The sequence below is a fragment of the Phyllobates terribilis genome, unplaced genomic scaffold (genome assembly GCF_046119375.1).
Source record: "Phyllobates terribilis strain yellow unplaced genomic scaffold, ASM4611937v1 Scaffold_7__3_contigs__length_470593459, whole genome shotgun sequence".
Lineage (NCBI taxonomy): Eukaryota > Metazoa > Chordata > Amphibia > Anura > Dendrobatidae > Phyllobates > Phyllobates terribilis.
The window spans coordinates 434,558,173-434,582,055 of NW_027362767.1; the positions used below are offsets into that span (position 1 = coordinate 434,558,173).

At 53.4% G+C, this 23,883-nt stretch overlaps 1 protein-coding gene across 1 annotated transcript in view; it reads left to right on the plus strand.

Annotated features, from left to right (window-relative positions):
- The window catches only part of GIPR (gastric inhibitory polypeptide receptor), a 37,602-nt gene extending 20,818 nt beyond the window's left edge, over positions 1-16,784 (plus strand). The window contains exons 11-14 of the mRNA XM_073638050.1: positions 14,931-15,019; positions 15,691-15,829; positions 16,455-16,496; positions 16,570-16,784. Coding sequence (XP_073494151.1) covers positions 14,931-15,019; positions 15,691-15,829; positions 16,455-16,496; positions 16,570-16,692 — 393 coding nt within the window. The 3' untranslated portion in view covers positions 16,693-16,784. The remainder of the gene's footprint in view (positions 1-14,930; positions 15,020-15,690; positions 15,830-16,454; positions 16,497-16,569) is intronic.
- The last annotated feature ends 7,099 nt before the right edge of the window (positions 16,785-23,883 follow it).

The following is a 23,883-nucleotide window of genomic DNA, read 5'->3' on the forward strand; positions in this document are numbered from 1 at the left end:
CCAGACCCGCTCCTGTATCCCTCTGCAGTGTCGGTCTCCTCCGTACACTCAGTTCCAGTCTGAACTCTCTCCTGTCCTTTACCTGTTTTGCCTCTATGTCCGTTCCCTTCCTTTTTCTGCAGAGTCTGAACTCGTACCTAACTCCTGCTTATTGTCTCTGCAAGTACTGTGTGAGTATCTGGCTCTGTCTTTCCCTTCCTGTCTGTTCCGTGTGAACAGAGCCCTGTCCTCCCTGCTCAGCCTTGTCGGCACTCTAGCTGTGCTTGCCTGTAACCCTCTGCCTGTATTGTTCCTGAGTCCCGGTGTGTACTGGGTCCTATCCCGCCTGTGTTCCTACCTGCTAGTGCCTCCCTGTCTGCACTCTAGCTGTGCTTGCCTTTACCCCCCTGCCTGCATACCCGCCTGCTTGCATACCAGTCTGTGTGCCAGCCTACCAGCCTGTTCCTGTATTCCCCTGTGTGGGTCAACAGCCGTGTCCGGGGTCTGTCCTGGAGTAGCACCTGGTCCTTCTGCTCGGTTCCTCCTTGGTGCACTGGCGTCGTATGCCGTCGTGCGACCCTGGTCGGATCGGGTGAATACTTAGTCACGCCCCTCCAGGCATTCACTCTCCGGCACGGTCCAGTGGAATCACTACCAATCCCACGCACACGCCGCTTAGCCCGGGCGTGTGCATAACAGCATGCTCAGGCCATGGTTCCCGTTGAGCCCCACGGCCTTCGCTCTTTGAGAAGTTTTTCCAGCGAATACATGCATTAAAATAAAATAAATAAATTTTTTTCCCCCTTTAGCTGAGTTCCAGGCGAGTTACGCACCCGTCCAGATGGATCTATCAGCCCTCGTTCCTGCGGATCCGCCACGTTACTATGGGGATCCAAGACAGTGTCGTGCATTTGTGGAGCAATGCATGCTACACTTTAAGGCCTACCCTCTCTATTTTCCTTCCGATTGGGCTAAAGTGGCCTTTATGATTGACTACCTAGCGGGTGATGCCTTGAAATGGGTCACCCCCCTATGGGAAGCATGGGATCCTGTCATCCTTGACCTGCAGGCCTTCCTGGTGGCCTTTCGTATGGTCTTCGAGGACCCTAACTCTGAAGCCCCTGCTGAAGCTTCACTTCCCAATATCCCGGAGCAGCCCCGACGGGTAATGTGTGTGGGTAGCGCAATAGTCCTCCAGCCCAATGAGACTACTGCCCACCCAGAATCCTCACAGGGTGACTACGCTTTCCGGAATACTTCTCTCAACCTCAAGAGGCAGTCCAGACGTGCTAGACTTAGAGGCAAGCCGTCACGCCAGGGTCTGTCCTCCCTGAGACCTCCTGACCCCAACCTTGAAGTCCCTACTGAAGCTTCATCTCCCTGTATCCCGGAGAAACCCCAATGGGTAATGTGCGTGGGTAGTGCACCAGTTCTCCTGGCCGAAGAGACTTCTGCCCATCCAGACTCCACACAGGAGAACTTCCTGCACCCGGCATCAGATGCTTCTTTCTCTTTAACCGGTGTGCATGTCCAAGGATGCTCCAAAGCTGTGGTTACCTCAGAGTCTGTGCACCTCTACTACCTGGCGGAGGATCCCCTGTTGCCTCCTGAACCCTCCGGGATACCACTCGATGACAAATGGAGAGAGACTTCTCTACACCCGGTACTCAATACTTTGTCCGCTTCGTCCTGTGAGCCTGACAATGGGTACCCCAAAGTGGTAGTTACCTCCGAGTCTCTACACCCCTCCGACCAGGCGGAGGATCTCCAGTTGTCTCCTGAACCCTTCGGGGTGCTACCTGGTAGCGAAAGGACAGAGACTCTCCTATACTCTGTACCTGATACCTCGCTCGCTTCGTCCAGTGAGTCCAACCTAGTGTACTCCGAAGCAGAGGTTACTCCTGAGTCTCTACACCCCTCCGACCAGGCGGAGGACCTCCAGTTGTGTTCTGAATCCTTCGGGGTGCCACCTGGTGGTGAATGGACAGAGACTTTCCTATATCCTGGATCTGATACCTCGCTTGCTTCGTCCAGTGAGTCCGACCTAGTGTACTCTGAAGCAGAGGTTACCCGTGAGTCTCTACACCCCTCTGACCAGGCGGAGGACCGCCAGCTGTCTCCAGAACCCTTCGGGGTGCCACCTGGTGGTGAATGGACAGAGACTTTCCTATACTCGGTACCCGATACCTCGCCTGCTTCCTCCAGTGAGTCCGACCTAGTGTACTCTGAAGCAGTTGTTTTCTCTGAGCCTCTGCACTCTTCTGACCCGGCGGAGGACCTCCAGTTGTTTCCTGAATCCTCCGGGATACCACCAGATAACAAAGAGACAGTGACTTTTCCTCATTATGTACCTGATAACCCGTCTATTTCTTCCTGTGAGCTTGACAAGATGTACCTCGAAGCAGAGATTACCCTTAAGTCTCTGTCCCCCTCCAACCCAGTGAACGACTGGTCCTCGAATTCCCTGCGGAAGATTCTGGCAGGCCTGAAGAAGAGGGGGCGTAAGGGGGGAGGTACTGTAACATACCTGGCGGCGTCCTTGCATGGTGGTCCATCTCCCACTGTGCAAGAGGGCGCACTTGATCTCCTGTCCAGAATGTCTCTCTGGCTTCCCTCCATGCTGTCTGTTTGTGTCTGTTTCTGCTGCTTAAGGGCGGCGCCCGATCACTTCCTGCCTTTTGTACCTGCTGTGGGTCACACCCCTTGTGCGTCCTCAGCCTATTGCTGTCTGTCACTTGGTATATAGCTCAGCAGCTCCCTTCTATCCCTGCCTGAGCATAGTGTTTCCTTCAGTGTGTGCTTGCACTCTGAAGGTGCCAGGTCCCGTCTCTTGTCTCCTGCTTTTTGTATCAGTTCCCGTGTCTGAACTGAGTCCTGTATGTCTCCTGCTTTGCGGTATCAGCTCCCGTGTCTGAACTGAGTCCTGTATGTCTCCTGCTTTGCGGTATCAGCTCCCGTGTCTGAACTGAGTCCTGTATGTCTCCTGCTTTGCGGTTTCAGCTCCCGTGTCTGAACTGACTCCTTTCTGTGTTCTCTTGTCTGTCCTGTCTGAACACGCTCCTAGCCTGTTCCTCTCGCCTTCTAGTGGCCGATTTCCTAGACCCGCTCCTGTGTCTGGTCTGTCCTGTCTGAACACGCTCCTTGTCTGTTCGTTCCGCCTCTCTGGGGGCCGTATTCCCAGACCCGCTCCTGTATCCCTCTGCAGTGTCGGTCTCCTCCGTACACTCAGTTCCAGTCTGAACTCTCTCCTGTCCTTTACCTGTTTTGCCTCTATGTCCGTTCCCTTCCTTTTTCTGCAGAGTCTGAACTCGTACCTAACTCCTGCTTATTGTCTCTGCAAGTACTGTGTGAGTATCTGGCTCTGTCTTTCCCTTCCTGTCTGTTCCGTGTGAACAGAGCCCTGTCCTCCCTGCTCAGCCTTGTCGGCACTCTAGCTGTGCTTGCCTGTAACCCTCTGCCTGTATTGTTCCTGAGTCCCGGTGTGTACTGGGTCCTATCCCGCCTGTGTTCCTACCTGCTAGTGCCTCCCTGTCTGCACTCTAGCTGTGCTTGCCTTTACCCCCCTGCCTGCATACCCGCCTGCTTGCATACCAGTCTGTGTGCCAGCCTACCAGCCTGTTCCTGTATTCCCCTGTGTGGGTCAACAGCCGTGTCCGGGGTCTGTCCTGGAGTAGCACCTGGTCCCTCTGCTCGGTTCCTCCTTGGTGCACTGGCGTCGTATGCCGTCGTGCGACCCTGGTCGGATCGGGTGAATACTTAGTCACGCCCCTCCAGGCATTCACTCTCCGGCACGGTCCAGTGGAATCACTACCAATCCCACGCACACGCCGCTTAGCCCGGGCGTGTGCATAACAAGATGCTTCTTACAGACCCACTCCTTAGTTGCCCTGGCTGTGTGTTTTGGGTCACTGTCATGCTGGAAAACCCAGCCATGACCCATCTTCAATGCTCTTTTTGAGGGAAGGAGGTTGTTGGCCAAAATGTTGCACTACCTGACCCCATCCATCCTCCTTTCAATACAATGCCGTCGTCCTGTTCCCTTTGCAGAAAGCACCCCCAAAGTATGTTTCCTCCACCATGCTTCACAGTTGGGACGATGTTCTTGGGGTTGTACTCATCCTTCTTCTCCCACCAAACATGGCGAGTGGAGTTGATACCAAAAAGTTCTATTTTGGTCTCATCTGACCACATGACCTTCTCCCATGCCTCCTCTGGATCATCCAGATGGTCATTGGTGAACTTCGAACGGGTCTGGATATGTGCTGGCGTGATCAAGGGGACCTTGCGTGCCCTGCAGGATTTTAATCCATGACGGCGTAGTGTGTTACTGACGGTAATGTTTGAGACTGTGGTCCCAGCTCTCTTCAGGTCATTGACCACTTCCTCCCGTGTAGATCTGGGCTGATTCCTGACCTTTCTCAGAATCTTCCTTACCCCATGAGGCAAGATCACGCATGGAGCCCCAGACTGAGGAAGATTGACAGTCATCTTGTGTTTCTTCCATTTTCTAATAATTGTGCCAACAGTTGTTGCCTTCTCACCAAGCTGCTTGCTTATTGTCCTGTAGCCCATCCCAGCCTTGTGCAGGTTTACAATTTTGTCCCTGATGTCCTTAGACAGCTCTTTTGTCTTGGCCATGGTGGAGAGGTTGGAGTGTGATTGATTGATTGTGTGGACAGGTGTCTTTTATACAGGTAACAGGTGCAATTAATACAGGTAATGAGTTTAGAGTAGGAGGCTTCTTAAAGAAAAACTAACAGGTCTGTGAGAGCCAGAATTCTTGCTGGTTGGTCGGTGATCAAATACTTATTTCATGCAATAAAATGCAATTGAATTATGTAGAAATCATACAATTTGATTTTCTGGGTTTTATTTTTAGATTCTATCTCTTACAGGTGAAGTGTACCTACGATAAAATTACAGACCTTTCCATTCTTTGTAGGTGGGAAAAAGTGCAAAATCGTCAGTGAATTAGATACTTATTTTCTCCACTGTATAGGGTACAGGATATATATAGCGTGTGGGGTGTGTGTATATAGTGTATGGGGTGAGTGTATATGTAGCACCCCGAGGGCTCGGCTGCTACAGGGGTATTGCACCTCAGACCAGAGGTGTGATATTCCACTCCCGGGTAAGGATGGAGTATGGACCAGGACTCAGTAGCTGCATGCACCACACACACCCCATTTCCGAGGGACAGGTCAACGACGCTCCCACAAGATAGAAGTGCAGGCACGACAGCATCTGTTCCTGGCTGGAGTGGGGAGGGGGAGGAAAACCCAGTGGTGTAGGAGCAGATAGGGGTGGGTCTCTGGGCATAGGTAGGAGCCCATTGGTTGCTAGTCACCTGGGCTCGGGGGTTAGAAGGAGGTATATAAGGTGGGCACCATCTTAGAACAGTGTGCAGCGCAGAGAAGAAGTCAAGAGTGAGAGGAGAAGACAGGAAGCAGAGCCCCTGCATGGGCTCTGCTCCGCAGGCAGGCCTTGTCAGGAGGCTGGAGCCTGAGAGAGAGAGAAAGGAGAAGGAACAGAAAGGACAGTAAGAAAGGAAGCAAGGAACAGGAACACAGAGAAAGGCCCAGAGACACGAGTGAAGAAGGAACCCCATATGCCCAGGAGATACAGGGTGAAGGGTTGGCAGAGCAGGGTAACGGAACCCAAATTGGTGGAGGCGACTAATCCTCAGCCAAAACCGGAGGTTGTGACCACATCTTGGTGCGACCCCTCACTACATCCACGAGGAAAGCATACCACATAGGGTCAGGGAAACTGGAGAGAGGTTTCGCCGACAGAAGGCCCGAGGAAGCTGGACAAAGGTGGGTCACTGGTGGGGACGGCCAGAGAAAGGAAAGGAAGGGAGTCCTGTGCCACGCTCTGGAATTGCCTGGGAGTTGGTCGAGCCCCTTGCCTGGTGGACGCAGCACGGCTTGGGCAGTCACCGCCGGTACCGAGGTGACTAGGACCAGTAAAGAACTGTGAGTAAAGCATTGGAAACTGCAACCACACGTCTCTGTGTTTCATCGCCGCACCAGCACCATTAGTACTGGGATGCTCACACCATCACTACCATCATCTACTCTAGCTGCCCTGAGGCAATACTTCTCCCGTGGGGAGTTATCCCATTCTTGGCTGCGCATATAACATCAGCCTCAGCGGTCTGCAGCGCAGCGGCGGTCCCCACTGACCGCAATCCACGGGTGGCGTAGTCAGACACTTATTACAACACAAATAGACTGCCACTGGTTTGACCACCTTGGGCACGGACCGGGTCACCGCCACACGGAGGCTACAACCCCCAGCATCCTACAACAGGCCCGGTTCCGGGTTCCCCTGCACAGCACAGGCCCAGGGGGCGCGTCAACTTTGGCGTAGTCGGCAGGATCATTACCAACCCGCCACAAGCGGGTATTGCGTGCCTGGAGAAAACTGCACATGTACCTTAAAAAGAAGTCTCCCGCCATTTCCAGAAGTTTCCCGCCGTCCGGAGCCGATTCCCGCCATCGGACGCCATCTTGGACCGTTTCCCGCCGTCTTCATCCGTTTTTCCCGCCCTGGCAGAGCGGACGCCATTATGTGCGCACCAAAGGACAGCAGGAAGCCACCTCCCATCGTGGGCCAGGTCCCAGAATGGCGCCAAAGAAGGAGCCCGCCCCCACCAGCCATGAGTGCAGCAGTGGAGATGTCCATCAACGTGGGGGGGCTGCCCCTGAGGGTGATTGTCAGCAGATGCCCCCAAGACCAACCCCCATGGGGGCGGATAGGAAAGAAAACTGTGGGGCCGGGCGCGGCCTGGATCAGTCTGGTCCTGCTGCACCCGGAGATGGAGGGAGCAGAGAACTCCACCAGCACCCTGGCCCGCAGCCTGCTGCAAGCTGAGCCACCCTGCAGCTTGACAGAGTTTCTAGCCCAGCTGCCCAGGGACCCGGACAGTGCCCGCACAGCGCTGGAAGACCTGAACAGGAGGATGGTCCGGGCGCAGCGGGATGTGTTTGCCGGGTGGAGAGAGGAGATGGCCTGGCAGCACGAAGGCAGCCAGCGGAGGACTCCGGCGGGACCGGGCAGCGCGCTTACCGCTGGGCGCGGTGAAGAGGGACCGGCAGCTGCAGACGACGCCGCGGAGGAGGCCACGGAGACTGAGGCAGGTAATGGGGACGCCACCACCCCAAGCCCTGGGAACACCAGCCTACCCTCACCCTCCACTGCGGGACCCGAAGCCCCGGGGACCGTACCTGACATCATGCCTCCACCGCCGCCAGCTAGGCCTCAGGCTGCAAACGTCACCGTCACGCCCCGCGCTGTGCCCTCTGAACCCGGGCGCCGTAAAGCGGGAGACGTCACAGGCCGGGACGCAAGGCCCAGCACACCCGGGCGCCGCTGCCTCACCAGCGCCCCCTACCTTGGCGGTGCCACCCCCGGGCGCGACCAACAAGCGACCACCGGCCTGGTCGCAAGGCCGAGTACCAAGAGGGCCCGGACGGGTCTGAAGAGTATAAGGAGGAAGCATGAGGAGGACACCGTTACCAGTAAACGGTAAAATGGAACTGTTCCCGTTTGTGAAAGTGTGGTCCCCGTTGGGACAAATAGTGAACTGTTGACTGTTTAAAAATTGCCCCTATATCCCTAACCAGGCTGAGGACTGTGAGCAGCCACTCCCTTATCCCCACTGGCCGAGGACAGAGAGCGGCCGTCCCTGTAAATAGTTGCGCTTCTTAAGGCGCCCCCTACTGGTTTTATAAAAGAACTGCAACGTCTACCTCAAGGCGGATTAACTGGACTGTTGCACCTTTTGCTGGTCGCAAGTTGCACGGCGGCCAGAGCTCAAGAATGTTTTACTTAAGAATGTCTTATACTGAAAAAGTTTCATATGCTGCTAAAAGAGTTTATGGTATTTTATGTGTGTGTGAAGAAAGTCTTATAATGTTTATACCAGTAACGTTGGAAAGAAAAGAGTACCTCCCATAAAGGGATGAGTTTTTGGTTAAATGTCTTATATGCGAATGCATTTTAAAAATTTGTATGTTTAAATTGTTTTGCTCTTTTCCAGCCCGAGGACGTGCTGTGATTTACCAGGGGGGAATGTAGCACCCCGAGGGCTCGGCTGCTACAGGGGTATTGCACCTCAGACCAGAGGTGTGGTATTCCACTCCCGGGTAAGGATGGAGTGTGGACCAGGACTCAGTAGCTGCATGCACCACACACACCCCATTTCCGAGGGACAGCTCAATGGTGCTCCCACAAGATAGAAGTGCAGGCACGACAGCATCTGTCCCTGACTGGAGTGGGGAGGGGAAAGTACACCCAGTGGTGTAGGAGCAGATAGGGGTGGGTCTCTGGGCATAGGCAGGAGCCCATTGGTTGCTAGTCACCTGGGCTCGGGGGTTAGAAGGAGGTATATAAGGTGGGCACCATCTTAGAACAGTGTGCAGTGCAGAGAAGAAGTCAAGAGTGAGAGGAGAAGACAGGAAGCAGAGCCCCTGCATGGGCTCTGCTCCGCAGGCAGGCCTTGTCAGGAGGCCGGAGCCTGAGAGAGAGAGAAAGGAGAAGGAACAGAAAGGACAGTAAGAAAGGAAGCAAGGAACAGGAACACAGAGAAAGGCCCAGAGACACGAGTGAAGAAGGAACCCTAAGAACCCACGAGATAACGGGTGAAGGGTTGGCAGAGCAGGGTACCGGAACCCAAATTGGTGGAGGCGACTAATCCTCAGCCAAAACCGGAGGTTGTGACCACATCTTGGTGTGACCTCTCACTACATCCACCAGGAAAGCATACCACATAGGGTCAGGGAAACCGGAGAGAGGTTTCGCCGACAGAAGGCCCGAGGAAGCTGGACAAAGGTGGGTCACTGGTGGGGACGGCCAGAGAAAGGAAAGGAAGGGAGTCCTGTGCCACGCTCTGGAATTGCCTGGGAGTTGGTCGAGCCCCTTGCTTGGTGGACGCAGCACGGCTTGGGCAGTCACCGCCGGTACCGAGGTGACTAGGACCAGTAAAGAACTGTGAGTAAAGCATTGGAAACTGCAACCACACGTCTCTGTGTTTCATCGCCGCACCAGCACCATTAGTACTGGGATGCTCACACCATCACTACCATCATCTACTCTAGCTGCCCTGAGGCAATACTTCTCCCGTGGGGAGTTATCCCATTCTTGGCTGCGCATATAACATCAGCCTCAGCGGTCTGCAGCGCAGCGGCGGTCCCCACTGACCGCAATCCACGGGTGGCGTAGTCGGACACTTATTACAACACAAATAGACTGCCACTGGTTTGACCGCCCTGGGCACGGACCGGGTCACCGCCACGGAAGACTACAACCCCCCAGCGATCCGGCTCCGGGTATCCCCCTGCACAGCACAGGCCCAGAGGGCGCGTAATATATATATATATTGTGACAGTGTTACTGGTTTTATATGTGAGGGGAGGTATGTGTCACTCAGGATGCTCTCCTGTGTGAACTAAGACCTACTTTATTTTTCTGCCAGCGTGTTATATGCTGGTAGGCTTACTCTGTTAAAGGGTGTGCGGTTTTATGGGAATGGCAAAGAGGGCGGGAGGCCATTCCCCCTACCTCCCCTCAGGGTGTGGCTGAGCAATGTGTAAAAGCTCAGTCCCTTTTTTTTTTCTCTGGAGTGTGGTCTGGAGAGGGAAGTCTCCAGACAGTATTGTGGAAGCTGCAGAGCTTTTCACATGGACTTTAGCAGTGCAGTTTATGCTACCGAGAGCGGGCGGAACCCGCTCATCTATGGACTGAGTTATACTTTGTTTTGTTTTTTTTGTTTAACCCAGAGGGGTCATGTTTGTTTTTCCTGTGAAACCTGCATGAGTTTATGGCTGATAATAAACCAGCAGAAAGGAAACCTGAGAACGTGTGTCCTGAGTCTGCCTACAGGAGAGCCGAGCGAGTCGTCTTGCCACAGTTGGTGTGAGAGTGCGTGCAGGATTCCAGGAACACGTGTACCTGCTACAAAGACCGGTGGATGTCCTGGGTGAAGGCCGCCAGCCAGCCAGGGAAGTCCAGCAGCATGGAGGAGCTCGTTAAGCACCTGGTCCAGGCCCAGCAGAGCATGCAGCAGCAGCAGCACCAGGAGACGACCAAACTGTTGCTTCAGCAGATCCAGTTGCAGCAAAAGTCACAGCAGCAGCACCAGCAGGAGGCGCAGCAGCACTAGCAGGAGGCGCAACAGCAGATACAGCTTTTGGCGGACGCCATCCAGAGCAGGGCAGTCGCCCCACCCCCAGGGCCGACAGATGATTCTCACGTCAGGAAGGCGGTAAGGCGGGCCATGCAGAAGATGACCCCTGGGGATGATGTAGAAGCATTTCTGACTGTTTTTGAGAGGGTGGCTGATCGTGAGAGACTTCCTCCAGCACAGTGGGCAGAGGTTCTGGCGCCATATTTATCGGGTGAACCCCAGAAGGCGTATTTTGACTTGGCGCTGCAAGATGCTAAGGAATATGCCAAACTAAAGACAGAGATCTTAGCACGTCTGGGAGTAAATATGGCAGTAAGAGCCTAGCGAGTTCATCACTGGGCGTATGCTAGCAACAAACCCCCTCGCTCGCAGATGTTTGACCTCCTGCATCTTGTTCAGAAGTGGCTACAACCGGAGTCCTCCACTCCGGCCCAGATGGTTGAGCGGGTGGTGATTGACAGGTTCATGCATTCCCTTCCCAAGGCAGTACAGACCTGGGTTGCCCAGGGTGATCCCCAGAACGCAGATGACTTCATCGGCCTGGTAGAGAGGTACCAGGTAGTCGAGAGATCTCTTGGGAAACCGGATGCAGTCACTTCTCCCTACTGGGATACCCAAAAGGGGGCGGGTTCACCACGGAAGGGGTCTAGAGCCACCACTGGGGGACGTCCCACTCCTACTGAAGGTGCCTTTAGAACAGTTGGTAAAGATATAGTTTGCTGGCGGTGTCACAACCCTGGACATGTAGCCGCCAGGTGTCAAATATCCCCTGAGCCCATGGACTGCAGCCTAGGCAGACGGGTCTCCTATTATGCCTATCCAGCCTGTAGCGTGGACTGTCAACCCGGCGAGGGGCCGCAGGTGTGTGCAGTGTCCATTAATGGAATAAAAGTGCTTGGGCTGTTGGACTCCGGGAGTCTGGTGACCTTGATCAGAGCATCCCTTCCCCACCAGTTGATCCCTTCCAAAACCCTGGGCGTTCGGTGCATCCATGGTGACGCCAAGGACTATCCCGTGGCCAGGACTATCCCGTGGCCACAGTAACAGTGGGGACAGACTGTGGTGCCCAGTCCCATGAAGTCGGGGTAGTAAAGGACCTGATACATCCCGTCATATTGGGCCGCGATTTTTCCTTATTCTGGGACTTGTGGGGGAAGGGAACTGGACTAAGTAGTATGGGAAAAAGCCAGGTCCTTGAAGAAGAACCCCCGACGAAGTCTCAGATGGAGGAGTTCCCACTGTGCGTCCTTGTCGGGGATGAGGGTGAGACGGTGACCGAGGAGGCCGACCTCCCTGCGTTAGATATGTCCAAAGAGAACTTTGGGACTGCTCAAGTTCGAGACCTGACCTTAAAAGGGGCGTTTGACCAGGTTACTGTATGTAATGGGGTTGCCCAAGAGCCGGGGGCGGACACCAGATTCCCCCACTTTGCAGTGCAGGGGGAGTTGCTATATCGGTTGGCCAAACTGAGGGGCGGTGAGATAGTGGAACAGCTGTTAGTACCGGGGCCATACAGACGGCGGGTGCTAGATATGGCCCATTCACATGTTCTGGGGGGACACCTAGGGGTCGCGAAAACTCAGGAGAGGATATTGAGAAGGTTTTATTGGCCAGGGTGTTATCGAGAAGTTCAAAACTATTGTAGGTCCTGCCCCACCTGCCAAATAACCGCTCCCTCCTCCCACTTCCGTAGCCCCTTAGTCCCACTACCTGTGATAGAGGTTCGCTTTGAGAGGATTGCCATGGACCTCGTGGGCACCTTAGTTAAATCAGCTCGGGGCCACCAATATATCCTGGTCATCATGGACTATGCGACTCGGTATCCGGAAGCGGTTCCCCTAAGGAACATGTCCAATAAAAGTATAGCCCGAGAGCTGGTCCATATTTTTGCTCGGACTGGTCTACCAAAAGAGATTCTGACAGACCAAGGAACCCCCTTCATGAGCAAGGTGATGAAGGAGCTTTGCAGAGTCCTTCAGATAACTCAGCTTCGGACCTCAGTTTATCATCCACAGACGGACGGCCTAGTGGAACGCTTCAACAAGACCTTAAAGGCGATGCTCAACAAGGTCGTTGAAAAGGATGGGCGAGACTGGGACTACCTGCTCCCATTTCTGCTTTTCTCGGTCAGAGAAGTTCCTCAAGCCTCCACTGGCTTCTCTCCATTTGAGCTCCTATATGGGCGGCATCCAAGAGGTCTCCTAGACATCGCCAAGGAAACTTGGGAGGCTGAAGTCACACCACTCCGGAGTATCATCGAACATGTCACCCAGTTACAGGAGAGAATGTCAAAGGTGATGCCCATCGTGAAGGAACACCTCCTCTAGGCGCAGGAAGCCCAGGCAAGGGTCTATAACCGGTCGGCGAGAATAAGACAGTTCCAGCCCGGGGACCGTGTTTTGGTGCTGATCCCTACCATCGAGAGCAAGTTCCTCGCCAAGTGGCAAGGTCCATACGAGGTGGTGGAGAAAGTCAGCGAGGTTAATTATAAAGTCCACCAGCCTGGCCGAAGAAAGCCGCATCAAATATATCATGTAAATTTGCTCAAGCCGTGGCGGGACCGGGAACCTGTGGAAACTCCTTGCCTGGGAGCCGCACCAGAAGGCAAGGTGGAGGAGGTCACTATTGCAGAGACTCTATCATCGGCCCAGAAGCAACAGTGTCGAGAATTACTACAGCGGAATCGGGAGCTGTTCTCAGAGTTGCCGGGGCATACTCAAGTGGTAGAGCATGATGTGCTGACAGAGCCGCTCGTACGAGTGAATCTGAAGCCGTATCGGATTCCGGAAGCACGCCGGGAGGTGATCTCGGCTGAGGTGAAGAGGATGTTAGACCTCGGAGTAATAGAGGAGTCAAAGAGGGGGTGGTCGAGCCCAATCGTCCTCGTGCCGAAACCCAATGGACAGTGGAGGTTTTGTAATGACTACCGCCGGCTGAATGAGGTATCCAAGTGTGACGTGTACCCGATGCCCCGCGTCGACGACCTCATCAAGAGGCTTGGACCGGCAAGGTACATCACCACTCTCGTCCTGACGAATGGCTACTGGCAGATCCCCATGTCCCAGATGGCTAAGGAGAAGACGGCTTTCTCAACACCTGATGGGTGTTTTCAATACACGCGGATGCTGTTTGGACTACAGGGGGCCCCAGCCACTTTCCAGAGGGCTATGGATTGGATCCTAGCCCCACATAAGAAGTATGCCGCAGCCTACCTCGACGACATTGTGGTCTTTAGCCCAGACTGGGTTAGTCACCTACCTAAACTACAGGCCGTTCTGGACGCGCTAAGGAAGGCAGGATTTACCATAAATCCAAGAAAGTGTGCCATCGGGAAGGAGGAGGCCAAGTACCTGGGCTATGTTGTTGGGAGAGGCGAAATAAAGCCGCAAATCAAGAAAGTGGAGGCAATTCAAACCTGGCCGCAACCACTCTCGAAGAAGCAGGTGAGAGCATTCCTAGGAATGGTAGGATACTACCGGCGGTTTATCCCGAATTTCGCCATGATTGCCGCGCCACTAACGGATCTTCTAAAAGGCACCAAATCAACCATGGTGAAATGGAAGGAAGAAACGGAGACCGCGTTTCAACAGTTGAAGCTAACATTGTGCAAGCAGCCGGTCCTGGTCACGCCAGACTTCAAGAAAGAATTGGTGGTCCAGACGGACGCTTCAGAGGTTGGTCAAGGGGCTGTACTCTCCCAAGAGATAAATGGGGAAGAACATCCCATTTTCTATCTAAGCCGAAAGCTGTCCTCCTGCGAGAAGAAATACGCCATAGTAGAGAAAGAGTGTTTAGCCATAAAATGGGCCGTGGATACACTGAAATATTACCTACTAGGCCGGAAGTTTAGATTAGTATCAGACCACGCCCCGTTGAGATGGTTGAGGGAGAAGAGGGGTAAAAATGCCAGGGTAACTAGATGGTTCCTAAGACTTCAAGAGTTTAACTTTCACGTGGAGCATAGGCGCGGGAAGTTACATGGGAATGCAGATGCCCTCTCTAGGATTCCCTGCCTGGTGTCAGAAGGTGCCCAAACCCCCGGCTTTGGGCAGAGGGGGGGAATATGTGACAGTGTCACTGGTTTTATATGTGAGGGGAGGTATGTGTCACTCAGGATGCTCTCCTGTGTGAACTAAGACCTACTTTATTTTTCTGCCAGCGTGTTATATGCTGGTAGGCTTACTCTGTTAAAGGGTGTGCGGTTTTATGGGAATGGCAAAGAGGGCGGGAGGCCATTCCTCCTACCTCCCTCAGGGTGTGGCTGAGCAATGTGTAAAAGCTCAGTCCCTTTTTTTGTTCTCTGGAGTGTGGTCTGGAGAGGGAAGTCTCCAGACAGTATTGTGGAAGCTGCAGAGCTTTTCACATGGACTTTAGCAGTGCAGTTTATGCTACCGAGAGCGGGCGGAACCCGCTCATCTATGGACTGAGTTATACTTTGTTTTGGTTTTTTTGTTTAACCCAGAGGGGTCATGTTTGTTTTTCCTGTGAAACCTGCATGAGTTTATGGCTGATAATAAACCAGCAGAGAGGAAAACCTGAGAACGTGTGTCCTGAGTCTGCCTCCAGGAGAGCCGAGCGAGTCGTCTTGCCACAATATATATATAGTGTATGGGTCTCTGAGGGTGACCCCATATATTTTGTACGGCTTTTGTCCATTCCTTCCTGTAATCCGGCATCAATGGGACCTGATCGTTTCCAGATAATCCTATTTCTAGTCCACAGTGCACAGATCTGATTGGATCCTCTTGTGTGATGTCATCAGGTGAACTTCATCATCTTCCTGCGTATAGTGCGTATCCTGGTCCTGAAACTCCGAGCCAATCAGATGAGGAGAAGTGATCGCAAGTACAGGTGATTCTGCAGAGCATTGCATCCTGCAAAGCATTTCTCAGAGCATCATCCCCTGCACAATACAGAACCCTGCCTGCAGAGCATCATCCCTTGCACAATACACCACTCTGCTTGCAGAGCATCATCCCCTGCACAATACAGAGCCCTGCCTGCAGAGCATCATCCCCTGCACAGTACACCACTCTGCCTGCAGAACATCATCTCCTGCACAATACAGAACCCTGCCTGCAGAGCATCATCCCATTCACAATACAGAACCCTGCCTGCAGAGCATCATCCCCTGCACAATGCAGAACCCTGCCTGCAGAGCATCATCCCCTGCACAATACAGAATATCTCCTTGCAGAGCATCATCCCCTGCACAATACAGAACATCTCCTTGCAGAGCATCATCCCCTGCACAATACAAAACCCTGCCTGCAGAGCATCATCCCCTGCATAATACAGAACCCTGCCTGCAGAGCATCGTCCCCTGCACAATACAGAACCTTGCCTGCAGAGCATCATCCCTTGCACAATACAGAACACCTCCTTGCAGAGCATCATCCCTTGCACAATACAGAACACCATCTCCTGCACAATACAGAACATATTATTGCAGAGCATCATCCCCTGCAGAGCATCTCTTCATAAAGACAGAGTCTATGAGAACTTCTCACTCTGCTCCTCAGGCTGGCGAAGTCCACCCTGACGCTGATTCCGCTCCTTGGGATCCATGAAGCCGTCTTCAACCTTATTCCTGAGGAAAGTGCGACGGGCCGAGTGCGATACAGTAAACTGGGCCTGGAACTCCTGCTCAGCTCCGTCCACGTACGACATGTCTGCCCCTCTGCCCTTCTGCCCCTCAGGCTGGCGGAGGTTTCACCCCCTCTTAGATCCATTATTGCTATTGTTGCAGCTTTTTTTAGATCAGTTTTCGGCACAGACCTTGTAACCTGGGTTTAGCACCCTGGATTAATTTTGCAGCTGGTGAAGGCAGAGTATACGCCAGCACCCAGCAAACCTGAGCAAGTATCGCAGCCGCCAGCGCCTGGGGTGGGCCGTTTCTGCCCGTACGGCCAATTTGTGCCACTGAAGACCCCATTGTTTGCTGTGTTTGTATACAGCTTCAAAGGAGATAGGTAAAATGTTATTACTTTTGTAAGGTGAAGAGGAAATTTGAAAAAAAGAGGGGCCACGGGGACTCTGTCACCCAAGGGCCAATATGATCCTGGCGCCGCCCTGGGTGCAATTGACTGTGATTCTTGTTATATATGGAGGTGGATTGTGCTGAGTAATCTGACCTCACCCCCGAGGGGCTCATTTGTGAGGAGTCAGGCCGGACCACCCATGATATGTCTCATCTGTGGCATAGAAGTAATGATGGGGGGTTGAATACTTTTTCACAGTTCTGCAGACCCCACACCACAATACTGTGTTGTTCTGTCTCCTGCAGGGGCTGTTGGTGGCTGTGCTGTACTGTATCTGTAATAAGGAGGTGAGAGCCCCCATCCCGTCCTGCCCCTCGCTTCCGCGCTGCCCCTCCATCTTCTCATGTTCTTCTCCGCCAGGTTCAGGCCGAGCTGCGCAGGAAGCTACAGGACACTTTCAGAGCAGAACACTCATCGTGTGCCCCCAGATCCCTGCGGCCTCCATCCCAGAAGAGCCCACGCTGCCGGGAACCAGAAGTCTGAAAACTGCGGGGTCCGAAATATCCAGGGGCCCAGAACATCCTCCTCCCAATTATTTATTGCTTGTATGGCCGGTCTGCAGTAAAGTCTGGTACAATGCAGCGAGCGACGAGTGATTCATGTTCCCCTCGCGTCCACACAAATCACTGGAGAAGATACCAGTGACCAGAGTCGGGGTGTCAGATAGCAAGAGTCGGGGTGTCAGATAGCAAGAGTCAGACACAGGAGTCAGGGTGTCAGATACAGGAGTCAGGGTGTCAGACACAGGAGTCAGGGTGTCATATAACAATAGCAGGAGTCAGCGTGTCAGATAACAATAGCAGGAGTCAGGGTGTCAGATGCAGGAGTCAGGGTGTCAGATAACAATGGCAAGAGTCAGGGTGTCAGATAACAATGGCAAGAGTCAGGGTGTCAGATACAGGAGTCAGGGTATCAGATAAAAATAGCAGCATTCAGTGTGTCAGATAACAATAGCAGGAGTCAGGGTGTCAGATACCAGAGAGCTGAGACAGGGTGTCAGATAACAATAGCAGGAGTCAGGGTGTCAGATACGGGAGTCAGGGTGTCAGATACAGGAGTCAGGGTTTCAGATAACCATAGCAGGAGTCAGGGTGTCAGATACGGGAGTCAGGGTGTCAGATACAGGAGTCAGGGTGTCAAATAACAATAGCAGGAGTAATTGTGTCAGATAACAATAGCAGGTATCAGGGTGTCAGATAACAATAGCAGGAGTCAGGGTGTCAGATAACAGCAGGAGTCAGGGTGTCAGATACAGGAGTCAGGGTGTCAGATACAGGAGTCAGGGTGTCAGATAGCAATGGCAGGAATCAGGGTGTCAGATACTAAATTTGGAGTCAAGGTTTCAGATACTAAAGTGGGAGTCAGGGTGTCAGATTCTAAATTGGGAGTCAGGGTGTCAGATAGTAAAGTGGGAGTCAGGGTGTCAGATGCTAGACTGGGTGTCAGATGCTAGGTTTGTTGTCAAATGCTATTTTTAGTGTAGGGACGTCAGATGCTACATTGGTTGTCGGTGTCAGATGCTAAGTTGGGTGTCAGGGTGTCAGATGCTAGGTTGGGTGTCAGATGCTAGGTTGGGTGTCATGGTGTCAGATGCTAGATTGGGTGTCAGATGCTAGGTTGGGTGTCAGATGCTAGGTTGGGTGTCAGATGCTAGGTTGGGTGTCAGATACTAGCTTGGGTGTCAGATACTAGCTTGGGTGTCAGATTCTAGGTTGGGTGTCAGATGCTCGTTTGGGTATCAGGGTGTCAGATGCTAGGTTGGGTGTCAGATGCTAGGTTGGGTGTCAGATGCTAGGTTGGGTATCAGATACTAGCTTGGGTGTCAGATTCTAGGTTGGGTGTCAGATGCTGGGTTGGGTTTCAGGGTGTCAAATGCTAGGTTGGGTGTCAGATGCTCGTTTGGGTATCAGGGTGTCAGATACTAGATTGGGTGTCATGGTGTCAGATGCTAGTGTGGCACCCCTGTGGGTTCAGTCGCCACAGAGGTACTGCATCTCACCCAGAGGTGTGGTGTCTCGCTCTCAGTTAAGAATAGAGTGCTGCCCGGGACCCTAACACCTGCATCCAACACATTCCACTTCAGTAGGGCAGGGCGAGATTGCTCCTAAGGGAGAGCACAGTCCCTTGTCCCTAACTGAAGAGTGGAACTATGTAGTGGGTGTGGGTGGAGGACGTAGTTCAGGGGAGCACAGGAAAGGAAATGATATAAAAGAGGGAACCATCTTGAAAGGACAGGTCAGTGAGAAGTGAGATCAGTCTGAGAGGAGAAGTAGTGGGAGCAGGAGCTCAGCAGGAGCTCTGCTCAGGAAGAGGGCCTAGGAGAGAGGCCCAAGAGTGGAGAGGGAGAGAGAGAGGAGCAGGAGAAAGGCTTCAGGAGTGAAGAAGGGATCCCAGGGGTACGGGCAGTGCTGGAGGCCACCTGTACGCCCGAATCTACCAGGCGGTGGAGGGATCAAGCCGCAGAGGGGACCGGCCCCTGACCAGTGAGAATTACAAGGTTCAACTGGAAACCGGAGGCTTCTGTACTTTTAGGGTGCAGTTGCCACAGCCACAATTACATCGCAGAAAAGGTGGTCACAGAGGGTCCAGGGGACTGCAGGTCGCCCGACAAGACCCGAGGCTACCGGCTTGGGACACTGATTGTGAGGCGCAGGGCAGGAAGGTGAGAGCCAGCGCAGGAAGACGACTGAGAAAGGCACACAGAAGGGGGTCCCGTTAAGTGCTCTGGAATCACCTGAGGGATTGCTGAACCCCTCCCTGAGTAAGCACAGGACGACGTGGGAAGTTACACCGGTACCTGTAACTTGGATTGCAACAACTGTGAGTAAACCTTGAAGACTGCACCCCACTGTCTCTGTGAATTACTGCTGCGCCATCACCCCCTGCACTACACCGCAATATCCATAACAACTCAGCACAGCCCTGGAGCTAAGCTCTACCTGTGGAGAGATAAACCAACTCTGCTGCGCTAACATCAGCTCCAGAGGTTCTGCTCCGCAGCGGCGGCTCCATATAGCCGCATACCACAGGTGGCGTCATGAACTGTATATAAAAAACTATAAATCCCCTGTGAATATTCCCCTTTTGATTGACCGCCCTGGGTCACGGACCGGGTCACCGCCACTGTGACATCTCCCCTAGCAACGACCGGTCCGGCACCGAGTACCCCACGGCCCAGGGGGCGCGTCACTACATTGGGTTTCAGATGCTAGGCTGGGTGTCAGATGCTAGGTTGGGTGTCAGATGCTAGGTTGGGTGTCAGATGCTAGGTTGGGTGTCAGATGCTAGGTTGGGCGTCAGATGCTAGGTTGGGCGTCAGATGCTAGGTTGGGCGTCAGATGCTAGGTTGGGCGTCAGATGCTAGGTTGGGCGTCAGATGCTAGGCTGGGCGTCAGATGCTAGGTTGAGTGTCAGATGCTTGGCTGGGCGTCAGATGCTTGGCTGGGCGTCAGATGCTTGGCTGGGCGTCAGATGCTTGGCTGGGCGTCAGATGCTTGGCTGGGCGTCAGATGCTAGGTTGAGTGTCAGATGCTAGGTTGAGTGTCAGATGCTAGGTTGGGTGTAAGGGTGTCAGATGCTATGTTGGGTGTGAGATGCTTGGCTGGGTGTCAGATGCTAGGTTGGGTGTCAGATGCTAGGTTGAGTGTCAGATGCTAGGTTGGGCATGAGATGCTAGGTTGAGTGTCAAATGCTAGGTTGAGTGTCAGATGCTAGGTTGGGTGTCAGATGCTAGGTTGGGTGTCAGATGCTAGGTTGGGTGTCAGATGCTAGGTTGGGTGTCAGATGCTAGGTTGGGTGTCAGAAGCTAGGTTGGGTGTCAGAAGCTAGGTTGAGTGTCAGAAGCTAGGTTGAGTGTCAGAAGCTAGGTTGAGTGTCAGAAGCTAGGTTGAGTGTCAGAAGCTAGGTTGAGTGTCAGATGCTAGGTTGAGTGTCAGATGCTAGGTTGAGTGTCAGATGCTAGGTTGAGTGTCAGATGCTAGGTTGAGTGTCAGATGCTAGGTTGAGTGTCAGATGCTAGGTTGAGTGTCAGATGCTAGGTTTGGTGTCAGATTCTAGGTTGGGTGTAAGGGTGTCAGATGCTATGTTGAGTGTCAGATGCTATGTTGGGTGTGAGATGCTTGGCTGGGTGTCAGATGCCTGGCTGGGCGTCAGATGCTAGGTTGAGTGTCAGATGCTAGGTTGGGTGTCAGATGCTAGGTTGGATGTCAGGGTGTCAGATGCTAGGTTGGGTGTCAGGGTGTCAGATGCTAGGTTGAGCGTCAGGGTGTCAGATGCTAGGTTGAGCGTCAGGGTGTCAGATGCTAGGTTGAGCGTCAGGGTGTCAGATGCTAGGTTGAGCGTCAGGGTGTCAGATGCTAGGTTGAGCGTCAGGGTGTCAGATGCTAGGTTGAGCGTCAGGGTGTCAGATGCTAGGTTCAGCGTCAGGGTGTCAGATGCTAGGTTGGGTGTCAGATGCTAGGTTGAGCGTCAGGGTGTCAGATGCTAGGTTGGGTGTCAGATGCTAGGTTGAGCGTCAGGGCGTCAGATGCTAGGTTGGGTGTCAGGTGCTAGGTTGAGCATCAGGGTGTCAGATGCTAGGTTGAGCGTCAGGGTGTCAGATGCTAGGTTGAGTGTCAGGGTGTCAGATGCTAGGTTGAGTGTCAGGGTGTCAGATGCTAGGCACAGTGTCAGATGCTATGTTGGGTGTCAGATGCTAGGTTGAGTGTCAGGGTGTCAGATGCTAGGCACTGTGTCAGATGCTATGTTGGGTGTCAGGGTGTCAGATGCTAGGCTGGGTGTCAGGGTGTCAGATGACAGGTTGGGCGTCAGGGTGTCAGATGCTAGGTTGAGCGTCAGGGTGTCAGATGCTAGGTTGAGCGTCAGGGTGTCAGATGCTAGGTTGAGCGTCAGGGTGTCAGATGCTAGGTTGGGTGTCAGGTGCTAGGTTGAGCGTCAGGGTGTCAGATGCTAGGTTGAGCGTCAGGGTGTCAGATGCTAGGTTGAGTGTCAGGGTGTCAGATGCTAGGTTGAGTGTCAGGGTGTCAGATGCTAGGCACAGTGTCAGATGCTATGTTGGGTATCAGATGCTAGGTTGAGTGTCAGGGTGTCAGATGCTAGGCACAGTGTCAGATGCTATGTTGGGTGTCAGGGTGTCAGATGCTAGGCTGGGTGTCAGGGTGTCAGATGACAGGTTGGGCGTCAGGGTGTCAGATGCTAGGTTGAGCGTCAGGGTGTCAGATGCTAGGTTGAGCGTCAGGGTGTCAGATGCTAGGCTGGGTGTCAGATGCTAGGTTGAGCGTCAGGGTGTCAGATGCTAGGTTGGGTGTCAGATGCTAGGTTGAGCGTCAGGGTGTCAGATGCTAGGTTGAGTGTCAGATGCTAGGTTGAGCGTCAGGGTGTCAGATGCTAGGTTGGGTGTCAGGTGCTAGGTTGAGCGTCAGGGTGTCAGATGCTAGGTTGAGCGTCAGGGTGTCAGATGCTAGGTTGAGTGTCAGGGTGTCAGATGCTAGGTTGAGTGTCAGGGTGTCAGATGCTAGCCACAGTGTCAGATGCTATGTTGGGTGTCAGATGCTAGGTTGAGTGTCAGGGTGTCAGATGCTAGGCTGGGTGTCAGGGTGTCAGATGACAGGTTGGGCGTCAGGGTGTCAGATGCTAGGTTGAGCGTCAGGGTGTCAGATGCTAGGTTGAGCGTCAGGGTGTCAGATGCTAGGTTGAGCGTCAGGGTGTCAGATGCTAGGTTGGGTGTCAGATGCTAGGTTGAGCGTCAGGGTGTCAGATGCTAGGTTGGGTGTCAGATGCTAGGTTGAGCGTCAGGGTGTCAGATGCTAGGTTGGGTGTCAGATGCTAGGTTGAGCGTCAGGGTGTCAGATGCTAGGTTGGGTGTCAGGTGCTAGGTTGAGCGTCAGGGTGTCAGATGCTAGGTTGAGCGTCAGGGTGTCAGATGCTAGGTTGAGTGTCAGGGTGTCAGATGCTAGGCACAGTGTCAGATGCTATGTTGGGTGTCAGATGCTAGGTTGAGTGTCAGGGTGTCAGATCCTAGGCACAGTGTCAGATGCTATGTTGGGTGTCAGGGTGTCAGATGACAGGTTGGGCGTCAGGGTGTCAGATGCTAGGTTGAGCGTCAGGGTGTCAGATGCTAGGTTGAGCATCAGGGTGTCAGATGCTAGGTTGAGCGTCAGGGTGTCAGATGCTAGGTTGGGTGTCAGATGTTAGGTTGAGCATCAGGGTGTCAGATGCTAGGTTGGGTGTCAGATGCTAGGTTGAGCGTCTGGGTGTCAGATGCTAGGTTGGGTGTCAGATGCTAGGTTGGGTGTCAGATGCTAGGTTGGGTGTCAGATGCTAGGTTGGGTGTCAGATGCTAGGCTGGGTGTCAGATGCTAGGTTGAGCGTCAGGGTGTCAGATGCTAGGTTGGGTGTCAGATGCTAGGTTGAGTGTCAGAAGCTAGGTTGAGTGTCAGATGCTAGGTTGAGTGTCAGATGCTAGGTTGAGTGTCAGATGCTAGGTTGAGTGTCAGATGCTAGGTTGAGTGTCAGATGCTAGGTTGAGTGTCAGATGCTAGGTTGAGTGTCAGATGCTAGGTTGAGTGTCAGATGCTAGATTGGGTGTCAGATTCTAGGTTGAGTGTCAGGGTGTCAGATGCTAGGCACAGTGTCAGATGCTATGTTGGGTATCAGATGCTAGGTTGAGTGTCAGGGTGTCAGATGCTAGGCACAGTGTCAGATGCTATGTTGGGTGTCAGGGTGTCAGATGCTAGGCTGGGTGTCAGGGTGTCAGATGACAGGTTGGGCGTCAGGGTGTCAGATGCTAGGTTGAGCGTCAGGGTGTCAGATGCTAGGTTGAGCGTCAGGGTGTCAGATGCTAGGCTGGGTGTCAGATGCTAGGTTGAGCGTCAGGGTGTCAGATGCTAGGTTGGGTGTCAGATGCTAGGTTGAGCGTCAGGGTGTCAGATGCTAGGTTGAGTGTCAGATGCTAGGTTGAGCGTCAGGGTGTCAGATGCTAGGTTGGGTGTCAGGTGCTAGGTTGAGCGTCAGGGTGTCAGATGCTAGGTTGAGCGTCAGGGTGTCAGATGCTAGGTTGAGCGTCAGGGTGTCAGATGCTAGGTTGAGCGTCAGGGTGTCAGATGCTAGGTTGAGTGTCAGGGTGTCAGATGCTAGGTTGAGTGTCAGGGTGTCAGATGCTAGCCACAGTGTCAGATGCTATGTTGGGTGTCAGATGCTAGGTTGAGTGTCAGGGTGTCAGATGCTAGGCTGGGTGTCAGGGTGTCAGATGACAGGTTGGGCGTCAGGGTGTCAGATGCTAGGTTGAGCGTCAGGGTGTCAGATGCTAGGTTGAGCGTCAGGGTGTCAGATGCTAGGTTGAGCGTCAGGGTGTCAGATGCTAGGTTGGGTGTCAGATGCTAGGTTGAGCGTCAGGGTGTCAGATGCTAGGTTGGGTGTCAGATGCTAGGTTGAGCGTCAGGGTGTCAGATGCTAGGTTGGGTGTCAGATGCTAGGTTGAGCGTCAGGGTGTCAGATGCTAGGTTGGGTGTCAGGTGCTAGGTTGAGCGTCAGGGTGTCAGATGCTAGGTTGAGTGTCAGGGTGTCAGATGCTAGGTTGAGTGTCAGGGTGTCAGATGCTAGGTTGAGTGTCAGGGTGTCAGATGCTAGGCACAGTGTCAGATGCTATGTTGGGTGTCAGATGCTAGGTTGAGTGTC